The 13,101-nt window shown below is 57.1% G+C and overlaps 1 protein-coding gene across 1 annotated transcript in view; it reads left to right on the forward strand.

The window, feature by feature from the left end:
- Positions 1–5,017: 5,017 nt before the first annotated feature.
- The window catches only part of RAD18 (RAD18 E3 ubiquitin protein ligase), a 30,415-nt gene continuing 22,331 nt past the window's right edge, over positions 5,018–13,101 (forward strand). Inside the window, exons 1-4 of the mRNA XM_054387576.1 lie at positions 5,018–5,071; positions 5,354–5,435; positions 9,889–9,950; positions 10,239–10,309. Of these exons, the coding sequence (XP_054243551.1) occupies positions 5,018–5,071; positions 5,354–5,435; positions 9,889–9,950; positions 10,239–10,309 (269 nt within the window). The remainder of the gene's footprint in view (positions 5,072–5,353; positions 5,436–9,888; positions 9,951–10,238; positions 10,310–13,101) is intronic.

The following is a 13,101-nucleotide window of genomic DNA, read 5'->3' on the forward strand; positions in this document are numbered from 1 at the left end:
ATGCCCCTTCCCGGGGGAAAAGGTCCCCAGAGGGCTTGGGTGGGTGGCCCTGGGCAGCAGCTGTGGGCAGGATGTAAAGGGGCAAGGTGGGCACGGAGGCACATGAGGACTCAAGACCACCCTGCCCCTGCTTCCTGGCTTCGTTTGGCAGGGATTTGCCCGGGACAGAGGAGCCGAGTGAAAGGAGCCTTTGCCCAGGACAGAGGAGCCTTTCCCCCAGCGCAAGGAGCCTTGGCCCGAGCGCTGCCACCGGCAGATGGCATCAGACCCCGCGCCTTGCGCTGCCGCAGCCCTGCCCTGTTCCATCCTCTTGGCTGCTCCCGGAGCCGCCTTACCGGGATGCAGCGACTCTGGTAGTGAAGTCCTCCGCCCTGCACGCTGCTGTTCCTGCTCTGCTGGCTGGCAGCTGTGGCTGCGTGATCCAGGCTGTCCCTGGATTCCCTTCCACCCTATGATCTGTGTCCACCCTGTGCTCTGTGGCCCGGGGAAAGGGCTGTGAGGGGTTGGTAACTGGCAGCTGTGGAGGGGTCCACTCCAGGAGGGGTCCACAGCTCTCTAAACAGCCTTGTAGCTGGTGATGCTTCTGGGCTCCTCGGGCTTTGCTCTTGGGCAAGGTGCTCCTCAGGCTCTGCTCTGTGAGGAGCTGGCAGCATTGCTGAGCTGAAGGTTTTTAGCCTAGTGACAAACATGTCACCTCTGAATGTCCCTGAATCTCAGTGATTTCTGTGTGTCCAACACAGTGACAGGGATCCAGCACCCCCTGGAGATGCTCCACCCCTGCGGAACCCTCCTGATCCTCTGCCTGATGTTTCTCTGGCACAGGAGTACCAAGAGCAGCTGGGAAGGGAGCTGAGCTGTGCCCTGCTGCTGCCCAATGATGTCCCTTCCACCTGGTGAGGCTGGAGCAGGGCCTCAGCTCTTTGCCACCTTCCCCAGCACAGTCCTGCTGCCAGGCCCTCCACACCACCCACTGCCCAGTGCTTCCTCATCATCCCTGATGGCACAGTCAGGCTAATTGCAGGGACTGAATAAGACATAAAGCCGAGCCCGGGCTGTGGGCAGAGGGCACGAAGCCGAACCCGGGCTGTGGGCAGAGGGCAGGCTCTGCCTCACACAAGTTTATTCCCTGGCTGTTGAGGCCTCTCTGCAGCAGCCATTCCAGCAGCTCTTGGTCCCCCTGCTGAGCAGATGCAGGTGCCCTGCTCCAGCAGAACTAACGAAGGGCAGGCTGCAAACAAACACCAGAGCCTTACTGATGCTGCCTTTAAACCCCCTGGGCTGAGGAGGCTCAGGGGAAGCTGGGCTGAGGTGAGCAGGAGGATGGAGCCTGAGTGTCCTTATGGTAAGTTCAGCTCCAGCATGGATTGAGGCTCTGCTGCTGATGGGTGAGTGAGAAGGAGAGCTGGGGGGGGCTGCTGAGCAGGAGGGAAAGCCCAGGCTGGGGCCATGGGCTGCCAGCAGGCACAGCTGCTGCCCCTTGCATGGGCAGAGCTGTGGCAAGAGGGAGCAGGGGACCGTGCCTGCTGGCTCTGCTGCGGGTGGCTGGGACAAGCAGAGGTGATGGCAGCCGAGGGAGGGTGAGGTCCTGCAGCTGACAGTGAGCCTAGGCTGCTAACAGCTTTCCTAAGGGAGCCCTTCTGGCTCTCCACAGCTCCCTGGCAGGAGCTCGGAGAGAGCTAGGGATTGGTCTCTTCTGGTAAGGAACATGGGGCAGGATGAGAGGAAATGGCATCAAGCTGCACCAGGGGAGGTTTAGGTTGGACATGAGGAGCACTTCCTGCCAGCCCCTGCAAGGAGGCAGCTGAGCAGCATTCCCAGGATTTAACTTCCCATTCTGCCCCATTCCTGCCCACCTTGATTACACAGTTTGGAGGACATCAGGGGGGTGCAGGTGCCAGCCCTTGGTTACCTTCTTTGTCCTGCCACACTCCATAGCTCCTTTGGTCAGGGTCCCCTTTGCCAAGCAGGTGGGACAGGAAGAACTGAAGTCTTTAACCACTGCTTGGAGGCTGTCATCAGAGTGCAAGGGCTTGGAACTTTGGATCAAATTATCTGACTGCAAGCACTTTAATTTCAGGAAGCTCTCTGCTCTGCAGCTGTTGGGTCTGAGCTGTTGCTCTGGCTGGCACAGTGAGGGCTCAGCCCAGCTGGCTGTCGAGGGGCTTGCTTTGACAGGGGGTCTGTGCAGCCCTCTCTCAGGAGGTAGTGCTTCATGGTGGGGTTTTGTTTTGTTCTAAATTTCTCCAGATCAGACTAAATTTAGGCATGAAGAAATTGGCAGATCACTGCCAGCTTTCACATGAGGGCAGGGTTAAGTTGCTGAGAAATGTTTCTGAGCAGTCTCAGTGGTGGTGCTCAGGCTCTTCTCTGTGGCTGGGAGTGACATAAGAAGAAACTTTCCACTGCTCTAAATGTTAAGGAATCTCTGAAAACATTTAGCAGCAATCAATGTAGAACGTGCCACGGGCTGGGGCTGCTGAAGCACAAGATGTTCTGCTGCGGGTCCTGCCCCAGAGGCTGCTGTCCACCCTGTGCTTGTGCTGCTGTCAGAGCAGTCCAGTGACACTCAGGCGTGAGGCCAGGCTCTGGCAGTGTTTGGTTTGGAGAGCACTCAGCCAAGGGCAGCTGAAGGTGAGCTGTGTGTCTGTCACAGCATGGGGGCAAAGCACTCTGCTCCGCCCTGCTGGGACCAGGCTGGAGCCCTTGGGGCCAGTCCTGGGCTCCCTGGTTAGGAGGGGACAATGAACTACTGGGGAGAGTCCAGTGGAGCCTATGAGGATGCTGAAGGGTCTGAGGAGGACAGGCTGAGAGCCCTGGGGCTGGTTAGTTTGGAGAGGAGCAGCCTGAGGGGTTCTTATTGATGATTGATGTCAATGGAGACCTGAAGCAGGGGGGGGGGGGGGGCATGAAAGGGCCAGGCTCTGTCCAGTAGTGTCCTGTGATAGAACAAGAGGTAAAGGACACAAACTGGAATCCAGGAGGGTCCATCTCAACATGAGGAGAAACTTCTTTGGTGTGAGGGTGCTGGAGACCTGGACCAGGCTTCCCAGAGAGGTTGTAGAGTCTCCTTCTCTTGGGGACTTTCAAGACCCACCTGGATGTGTTCCTGGGTGCCCCTGCTCTGGCAGGGGGGTTGGACTGGATGATCTCCAGAGGTCCCTTCCAATCCCTACCACTCCATCATTCTATGAACAGCTCTGAAACAAGTGCTGAGGCTCAGGCAGCTCTTGGGAATGAGGATGTTTTACCCCAGGAAGCTGTGCACAGCCAGCCAGGACCCATGCAACACTCTATTGAAAGGTACCCACTGCTGAGACAAAGAAAATGAAAGGAAGCAGCTTTTGGAGCTTTGCTTTGTGTCAGGACACTCCACCTCCTCCTGAAGGCTTCTCTCTGTTCACAGAGCAGGGCACTCAGCTTCTGGACACACAGCTTGGTCCCTACAGCTATGTCAGTGGAAATGAACATTCAGGGGGTTGGGAGGAGAGGAGATCTTCTCTCTTTGGGTGTTCTGTGCATAACAAGTTGTAACTCGGTAGTTCAGCAAAAGTAAACCAGTTTGGTGCTGCACACCAGAGCCCCAAGTGCCCATAAAGCAGCAGAAAGCATTCCTGTGGAGGAGGAGAAGTGTCCTCAGTGGAGGAGTCCTTGGGTTTCATCTGCTTCCTGGGATCCATCACGCTGACACCGAGCAGGCCAGAGTGTTCCCGGCAGCACAGCGTGGCTGGAGAGGGCTGAGAGCGCTCCCAGAGCCTCTGCCAGCAGGCAGAGCTGCTGTGGGCAGCAGGCTGTGGAGAGGAGCTTGCCCATGCTGTCTAAGGAGTTCACTGGGAAGAATCTGGCCCCATCTTCCCAACACTTAGCCCTTAAGTGTTGGTAAGTGTTGGTAAGATCCCCCTCAGCTCCTCTTCTCCAGGCTCAAGTCATTAAACCCTCTGACAGGGCACCAGCAGCTCTCGGGCACCAGCACTGCCACCTGCCAAGCCTGTTGTTTTCCAGCCATTCATACTTCCAGCCTGGGTTTTGTGGTGCCCCCTCTGCAGCAATAGAGGAGCCAGGGCTGGCTGTGGCCAGCACAGAGGTGATGGTGCTGATGTCCATTTCCATGGCAACCCAGCACAGCCCTCTGCAGAAGGTCGTTCCCATGGCAAAGGGCTGATGTCCACCTGGGCAGAGTCTTGTCAGGAGAAACCGGAGTGAGGGTGAGGTGGTGGAGCAGGGCAGTGGCAGAAAGGAAGGGAGGCAGGGGAGCGTTGTTCCACTCTCACTGACACAGCAGCTTGGGTGCATGAACGTCTCCTGGAAGGTGTGGTGAGGACTCCCACATCTGTGAGCCCACAGCTCTGCGCTGGGGATTCCTCACCTGGAGGGCTGGGTCCAGTTCTGGGCACCTCAGCTCAATGGCAAAGAACTGCTGGAGGGAGTCCAGCACAGGGCCGCTGAGACGCTGAGGGGACCGGAGCAGCTCTCCCGGGCTGAGGGAGCTGGGGTGGAGGAGGCTGAGAGGGATCTGATCGATGCTTGCCAGTACCTAGGGGGTGTCAGGAAGATGGGGCTGGCCTCCCCTCAGTCGTCCCCAGTGACGGGACCAGAGCCAATGGGCCTGAAGCAGAACCTGGGCAGCTGCATCTGACCATGAGGAGGAACTCCCTGGCTCTGAGGGTGGGGCAGCCCTGGAGCAGGCTGCCCAGAGAGGCGGTGGAGGCTCCACCTCCGGAGACTGCCAAGGCCTGTTCCTGTGCCACCTGCCCTCGGGGATCCTGCTCAGGCTTGGGCTGAGCCGCCCCGCGCTGGGGGCAGCCCCAGCCCGGCCGCTCCCGGCCCGGCCTCGCTCGCCCGCCTCCAGCTCCGGGACTACAGCTCCCGGCAGCCCCCGCGCCAGCGGAAGCGCGGCCCGGGCGCGGCGCGCAGGGCTCAGCGCGGGGGATTTGGACTCGCTGCCGGCCGCGCTGGGCTGGGCCGAGCCGGGCCGGGCCGGGCCGGGCAAAGGGTGAGGCGAAGGCCGAGCCGAGCCGCCATGGCGCTGCCGGTCTCCGAGCCGCCATGGCCGGAGAGCCTGTCCCGGCTGAAGGTGCGTGACGAGGCGGCGGACGGAGATGGCGACTGGTTGGCTGCTGGCAGCATCCCACGGGACTGGCCGGCCTCGGGAGCAGCCGCAGCGGTCGCCGCTGCCTTGCCTAGCCGGTCAGGGAGGGTGGGAAGGAAGCAGGGCGAGGGGGGTCCCGGGGGTCCCTCCGTGCGTCTCTCCGGCGGTCGGAGCAGGGCCCGGCCCGCTCGGCTGCTGGCGGTGCCGGTTCCCCACGTGCCGTATCCCGCCGTGAGCTCTGAGGTGACCCACAGCTTTCCGGTACAGGAGGTCGATGACTTGCTGCGGTGTGGGATATGCTTCGATTACTTCAGCATTGCCATGATCATCCCGCAGTGCTCGCACAACTGTAAGTACGGCCCGCAGGAGCTCGGCTGCCGCTCAGCTCCTGGGTGTCAGTTTCTGGCTCTGGGGGGGCTGGAGGTGAGGGTTCGTCCCTGCCTCCCTGTCTGCTCCACCGGCTCGTCCCTCCTTCCCGTTCTGCTCCACCGGCTCGTCCCTCCCTCTCGTTCTGCTCCACCAGCTCCATGGGTACTAAGCTCCTAAGGATCAGCACAGACCTCATCTCCTTTGCTTCGTGAATGTGCCTCCTGTCCTGTGATGAGTGTGTTTTGTGGAGGATGCCTTGGCACACTGCTGTTGCTTTGAGTTAAATCTACCCCAGTTCGAATACAAAAGGCCCAGAGGCAGTGCAGTTGTGCCAAGAAGTGCTGGAGCAGGAGCCCAGGCAGCCAGGGTGTTTGTGGCAGGTCAGTAAGGGGGTGCTGAGGTTGTTCCCTCTGCCCTGTGACTGTGTGGAGCTGAGGTGTGTCATGCAAGTGTGCCCTGTCACACGGCCCAGGGACTGCAGGGCTGGCTGTGGTGGGCATGTGGCTTGGCCCTTTGACTCCTTCTGAGGCTGACTTGACAGTCTGTTGACAAAGGAAGGCAGACAGGCAGGGCTGAAGATGTGCTCCAGTTTCGAGTGGGTGGTTTGGTCCTCAGGCAGCTTTCCCCAGAGACACAAGACTGCAGGATGACTTTTATAGAGGCAGAATGGTTTGGGTTGGAAAAGACCTCCAAGATCACTGAGTACAGCCATCAACGTAGGACCACCATGGCCATTAAACCACGTCCCCAAGTGACCCATGAGGCATACAGGCTGGCAGAATCCTCTTGTACTTAGCTAGGTGACAGTAAACTATGGAAATTTATCTTCTAAAAGAGTTGTCTGCTGCAGAGTTTCAGAGACAAGTCACCATTTGACTGCTCATTGTGTAGAGCAGAGATTGCTGACCCTTGATTTCCTTTACCAACCACAGAATCTCTTTGGTTGGAAAAGACCTTTAGGATCATGGGTGGTTGGATCACAGATGGCTGGATCACAGGGCAGCCATCACCTGGGGCTAACCCATGTCCCTCAGCACTACATCTCTGCCTCTTTTAAACACCTCCAAGGATGGGGGTTTAGCCACCTCCCTGGACATAGAATCATTAAGGTTGGAACAGACCTCAAAATCATCAAGTCCAACCTTGTGCCCAGCACCTCCTGCTTGAGGCTTAACCAGTGCAGACATCTGCCTCTGAGGAGCTGGTCTGGATGAAAGCTGTGAAGCCACCTGCTGACAGCACAAAACCTCCCCTGGGTGAGTGCACCTCAGCACCACCTGCTCCTACAGTTCTTCACTTAAATATCTTTCATAACATCTTAAGCACCAAGCTGTGTGGCAGGAGGTGTTCTGAGCTCAAACTGTCCATGCTGCTCTGCCTGCCTGGGGCTGATGGCTGCTGGAATGTGGCAGCCTAGCAGCTTGCCCTAAGTCAGATTAAGGGGGAAGTTCATTGCCTTCTCTCATGTTAAAATAAAGCTTCTCATTGTTTTGTCCAAAATTCACAGCACTTCCCCTTCCTGACATGAGGGAGGCTGTTGTAGTTTGGCAATGGGGTTGAGTTTAGCTTGGCAAAACTGGTCATTGAAAGCAGGAGCACTGCAAATTCTCTGCAGGCACTGCAGTTGCAGCCTGCCCGTGACACAGGCAGGGTCAGAAGCCCTTCCCTTGGCACAGACTCTCTGCCTACCTTCTGCTTTTCAACATATCCCACATTTCATTTCCCTCTGCAGACTGCAGGAAGCCCAAATGTTTCTCAGTCACTCAAAAGTTCTTGGAGTGTTTCTGCTTGTGTAAGCCCTTCAGCCCTCTGAGGCTGTGTCCCTGGGGCACAAAGCCTGTGCTGGGCAGCAGTGAGCCTTTGTGCAGAAAATGAGATGCATTTGCTTGCAAGAGAGGTTTTCTCTGTTTCTCTTTTTCTTCATGATCTGTTTCAGGGCTTCCAGACACCTCCATAATCTGTTTGCCCCCACAGCCACTTAAAATTCCTTCTCTGCTCCTTCCTGGGTGACTGGTAGCCTTCAGCAGCTCTCTTGACAGCAGCTGTTTAACTTCCACAGTGCTTTGGGTTGTACCTTGTGTGGCTGAGGAGATTTGCCACTGGAATTTGTCTCACCTAATTAAAGCACCTGCAGATGAATGTCTGCTGCAAACACCTCACAGATTTGCCTCACAGGTCTCTGATGCTTTGGGTCTGAGAGGACAAACTCAGGCCCTGGTGTGGAGGTGATGTGAGAGGTTATCTGCCTCTGGCAGGCATGAGCACCAATGCTCAAAAGTGCTGCCCTCCAGCAAGGGATGGAGCTGCTCTGGCACCAGCTGCCAGCCTCCTGAAGCAGCAGTGTGCCCAGGCTGGAGCCTCTGTCCCCAGCACCGCTCTGGGGAGTGCAGTCCTGGCCTGGGGCAGTGTGGAAGATGGGCAGGGAGCCTGGGTCTGTTTGATGTGCTCCTACAGAAGTGGCTCTTTTGTGCCACCCAGGGTTTCCCTGTGTTGAAATCCCTGCTGTGCTTCCAGCTGAGCAGGCTGCAGAGCTCCTGCCTCACCTCAGCACCTGTGGCCTTTGATGTCTGCAAGTTGAGCTGCCACTGACTTCTCCCCTGCCCAGCTGCTTTTGTTCCTCTTCTCACAGCCTCCCTGCTTGCAGCCTGGGCTCAGCAGTGCTGTTTGCTGGCAGTCACTTGGACATTGTCCTCCTGTCCCTGTCATTAGGCATCCAGTGGTGGCTGTCAGCTTCATCTCACCTGCTGGGGTTCTCCTCTCTGTGCTGGAGCAGGATGCTGCAGCTGAGCCTTGTAACGGCTTTAGAGGTGTGGGTTCACAGGGAGGCTTGGGAACTTGGTGGCACCACTTAGGTCTTGGTCACCCCAGCACTGCCAGGCTGAGACCTGGGACTGCTTCTGCTGGAGGAAAAGGAGAGGACTAGGAGAGAAGGCACAGGGGACAGAGAACTAGGAGGTCATTTTCTTCTCTGCATGGGCCTAGAGCCAGCCCTGGGCACAAACCTTGAGAGGCTCTGTGATTTGTTATCCTGCACTGCCCTCGCTATGAGCAGTGGTGGCTACAGCCCTAGGGCCTGCTGGAGGTGGCTGGGTGTGGGGGGTTGGCAGGCTGGGGCTGACCTGGCAGTGGATTCATCAGCACACAGTTAGCAGTGATTGGTTATTTGGTTTGGGGGAATTCAGATGGATTTCTGGCTTCAGGTGCTAAATTAGGGCCTTAATGCTCCTGCTGCTTTTCAGCCTCCCCCAGACAGTCTGTGAGAGGGGCCTGGTGGGGTGGCTGCTGCTGAGGGTGCTCAGTGCTGGAGCTGGCAGTAACCATCTGGTTGGTGAATGCCTGCTTTGCAGGCTTGTGATGGAACTTCTGTCTTGTGGTTCTGAAGGCTCCCAGATCAGTAGGGAAAGGAGGAATTCCAGGAATTCACTGCAGCAAAACACAGCTTATGCTGAATGTCACCCAAGAGTCTCCTGAAGTATCCTGTGGTGATGTCACAATTTGCTTTTCCTGGGAAACATCTAAGCCATCTCTCCAGTGCTGCTCCCCATCCTTTTTTGCCTTTCCTCTCAAGAACAGGTTGGTTTTGGCTTGGAAGGGGGAAGAAACACCTGGGAAAAGAGGGGATAGAGAGTTTCATAGAATCATCAAAGGGACCTTAGAGCTCATCTCCCCCAACCCCCTGCATGCCCAGGGACACCTCTCAGCTGGACTCAGCTGCTCAAGGCCTCATCCAGCCTGGCCTTGAACACCTCCAGGCAGGAGGCATCCACAGCCTCCCTGGGCAGCCTGTGCCAGAGTCTCACCATCCTCATACTGAAGAAATTCTTCCTCAGCTCCAGTTTAACCCTGCTCTGCCTCAGCTTCAAACCATTCCCCCTTGGTCTGTCTCTAGACACCCTCAGGAGAAGTCCCTCTGCAGCCTTCCTGCAGGATCCCTTCAGGTCCTAGCAGGCAGCTCTGAGGTCCCCCTGGAGTCTTCTCCTCTCCAGGCTGCACACCCCCAGCTCCCTCAGCCTGTGCTCACAGCAGAGCTGCTCCAGCCCTTGGAGCATCTTTGTGGCCTCCTCTGGACTCTCTCCCCCAGCTCTGTGTCCTTTTCATGCTGGGGACACCAGAACTGGAGGCAGGATTGGAGGTGGAGTCTGAGCAGAGCAGAGCCAAGGGGCAGAATCCCCTCCCTGCCCTGCTGCCTACACTCCTCTGGCTGCAGCTTGGGCTGTGCAGGAAATGAGAGTGGTCCAACATCAGCCAGGACAGCAGAGAGGTGCTGGGGGTGGGCAGTGCAGACACTGCAGGCTGCAGTGGCAGGGAGCAGGCTGCTCTGCTCTGCAGTTAGGGAAGCAGAAGTGAACTGCTGCTTCTGCCAGGGCTCTGGGGCTGTCTCTGGGTGTGCTGAGAGGCTGCTGCCTGACACTGACCTCTGTTCCTCCCTGCAGACTGCTCCCTCTGCATACGCAAGTTCCTGTCCTACAAAACCCAGTGTCCCACCTGCTCTGTGGTAAGTGCTTTGCTTTTCCTCACCTGGCTTCCTGGTGGGTCTCAGGACCTTTTCCCTTTGGTCTGTGCTAAACAGTTGATTCCAGTCCTGTCTTTCCCACCTCTGCTGTTGGGGAGGGAAAGGGCAGAGTGTGGTGCTCCCACAGCTGCTTCATTCATTGAGTCAGGGGGACTTGAGGCATTGATCATCAAACAGATGCCTGAGCACTGGCAGGTTTTCTGGGGCCTTGTTTTCACTGCATTTGAATGTTTGCCCTTTTTTTGCCCTTTTCTTTCTTTTTTTTCATAGGCAGCCTCAGAATCTGACCTGAAAAACAACCGGGCCCTGGACGAGCTGGTGAAGAGCTTTCATTCTGCGAGGTACTCTCTGCTTGTCTGCACACTGCCTGCTTTGGCAGCTGGAAAGGGAGGGGTGACAGTGGGGCCAGCCCAGGAGGCCTTCTGGAGGGGCAGTGTGAGGTCTGAGAGGCAAACACAGAGTGTCACAGAAATGTGGTCAGAGACAAATGTTTGTGCTGCTGGAAAGCTCCTGCAGCCTGCTGGCTGAAGGGTGCTGTGCACTCAGGAGGTGTGTGGAGGTTGGGTAACCTTGGGTGGGTTTTGCTTCTGGCTAGCTGCTCTGGAGGTTCCAGCCTCTTCAACATGCAGGAGGTCAAGAAAAGTCAGGACTCTACCAGGAAAATAATCACAGAATCCTAGAATCCCTCCAAAGCTCCAGTCCAAGCCCCCTGCAGTCAGCAGGGACATCCCCCACTAGATCAGGTTGCTCAGGACTCATCACTAACGTCTTAGAGATTCATCTTCCAGCCTTTAAAGGCTTCTGCTGCTGCTCAGAAGCTGCAGAACTCATCACTAACATCCTGGAGATTCATCTTCCAGGCTTTAAAGGCTGCTGCTGCTGCTCTGGATGTCCAGGACTCATCGTTAGCATCTTGGAGATTCATCTTACAGACTTTAAAGGCTGCTGCTGCTGCTCTGGAGCTGCAGCACATTGAGTGTCTTTGGGCAGGAAGGTAAAGCTGTGCCTGCTGAAACCTTCCAGACTGGCTGGGCTGTGTTCAGTTCTGCAGAGTGTGACCAGTAGTGGTGAAAACTGAGTGCAGAAGGCAGAGCTCCCTGAAAATGGGGTGGTGCTGAGGTTTTCCAGGTGTCTGGGTGAGCTGGACAGGCTGGAGGTGGCAGTGGTGGCTTTGCTGTCCATCTGTCAATGCTGAGTGAGTCCTGAGTGCAGCCCTGCTCCTCTGAATGACTCCAGGGGCAGCCAGCAGAATGCTGTGGGTCAGCAGGAGCTGGGGGTGGTTTGCTCTGCTGCTGAGGGACTGGCAGCTGGCAGGGCTTCTGTCAGAGAGCCCAGGGCTGTGTGGGCACAGCCTGTGGTGCTCTGGGGGCCTGGGTCTGCAGGGGCTGGGGGCCACTGGGTTGGGGTGGCAGGACCACTAGATGTCAGCACACAGCCAGGGGAGCTGCTCCAGGGCCCAGGAGCCACACGGGGAGCAGCCAGGCTGGGGCCTTGCTCTCTGAGTGCAGGGCAGCACTTGCTGTGTTTTCCCACCACACGTTCCTGGTGGGCATTCCATGGATTCTGTACCAGATCAGAAAGTCTGCTCATGAGATTTTGTCCTGTGATCCAAGGCAGAGCTCTGTGAACGTTTGTAGGCTGATGGTGCAGTTCAAGCAGCCCTTGGTGCCCAGTGCTTGCTGGGGTGGGTGCTGGGCTCTGGGCTGCTTTGCCAGCTGCTCTCTGTTTCATGCCAATCTCAATCATTTCCTGAGACAGCTGCTCTACAGTCTGACTTTTCTGCCTCTATGCAGATGTTCCCTCCCAGCACTGGAAGTGAGGTGGTCTCCTGTCTGTCTGTCCTGTCAGCTCCAGAGCTCAGCAGTCTGTCCTGTACAGGACAGGTTGAAAGGTGCTGAGCTTTGCACTCTCAGCCTTCTGCTGTGTCCACTGCTGGTCATGGAGCTGCCTTCCTCCAGTCTTTGTGGGAATTGCTCACTGCCCCTTGCTTGGCTTTGCAGTGCACTGGGCTCCAGGCCACCTCCAAATATCTGCCTTGGCCTGGCAGCCTTCCTGAGGGACAGAGCAGACCTCCAAAGTCTCTGCTTCAGAAAACTTGAGGTGCTGTGAGCTGTGGTCCCTCCTGAGAAGACAGAAATCAGCCTGCAGTCTGGTGAGAAGAGGAAGGGCTGTGAGGCTGGCTGGAGTGCTGGGAGTGCTGTCAGCTGGGTGAGCCCCCTGCGAGATGAGGCTGAGCTGCTGAGTGAGTGTTGTGGAAAACCAAACGGAGGTAGCTGCTGGTTACAAGTAGTAGAATGTGGCCTTGACAGGAGGAGGAGCCCCAAAAGCCAGAGGAAATGCAGTGGGAAGATGAGGGGAGATCAGTTGTGTCCTCCAGATGAAGACAGGGAACATCAGCAGCTGCCTAGTTCAGATCTTTGTCCTCTGGGGGTTGACTTGGGTTTTGTTTTGTGGGAGAGCTAAGCTGAGAGGATGCCAATGATTGTGTTTGTGGATCTGCTTCATGTCCCCTGAGCCAGGCAGGCTTTAGCTGTGGCAGAGGGTGCTGGGCTTTGGGGTCACCTGCAGCCAGCAGAATGAGATGTTGAGGCTGGGAGAAGGGAGATTGAGACTGGAGATGAGGAAGAAATCCTTGGCAGTGAGGGTGGGGGAGACACTGGAACAGGCTGCCCAGGGAGGCTGTGGATGTCTCTTCCCTGTGGGTGTTCAGGACCAGGCTGGATGAGGCCTTCAGCAGTCTGGGCTGGTGGGAGGTGTCCCTGCCCATGGCAGGGGGTTGGAGCTGGATGAGCTCTGAGGTCCCTTCCAACCCAACCCATCTGTGAATCTGTAACTCCCTATGGTGTGACAAAGTCATCTGAGGCTGACCTCTGCCACCTGGAGGTGTACTGCAGATAAACCCTGCAGTGCCAGGGCACACTGTCCAGGAATGCTGCTGCTGGGCTCAGAGCTTCCTGGGGCTGCTGGCTGGAAGGTGGCCAAGGGCTGGGGGGTGCTGGGTGACAAAACAAAGGGCAGCAAAGCTGGGGAAGGGTCTGGAGAGCAGGGCTGGGGAGGAGCAGCTGAGGGAGCTGAGGGTGTTCAGTGTGGAGAAGAGGAGGCTGAGGGAGACCTCATTGCTCTCTACAGCTCT

Source organism: Indicator indicator, chromosome 15 (genome assembly GCF_027791375.1).
Source record: "Indicator indicator isolate 239-I01 chromosome 15, UM_Iind_1.1, whole genome shotgun sequence".
Taxonomy (NCBI): domain Eukaryota; kingdom Metazoa; phylum Chordata; class Aves; order Piciformes; family Indicatoridae; genus Indicator; species Indicator indicator.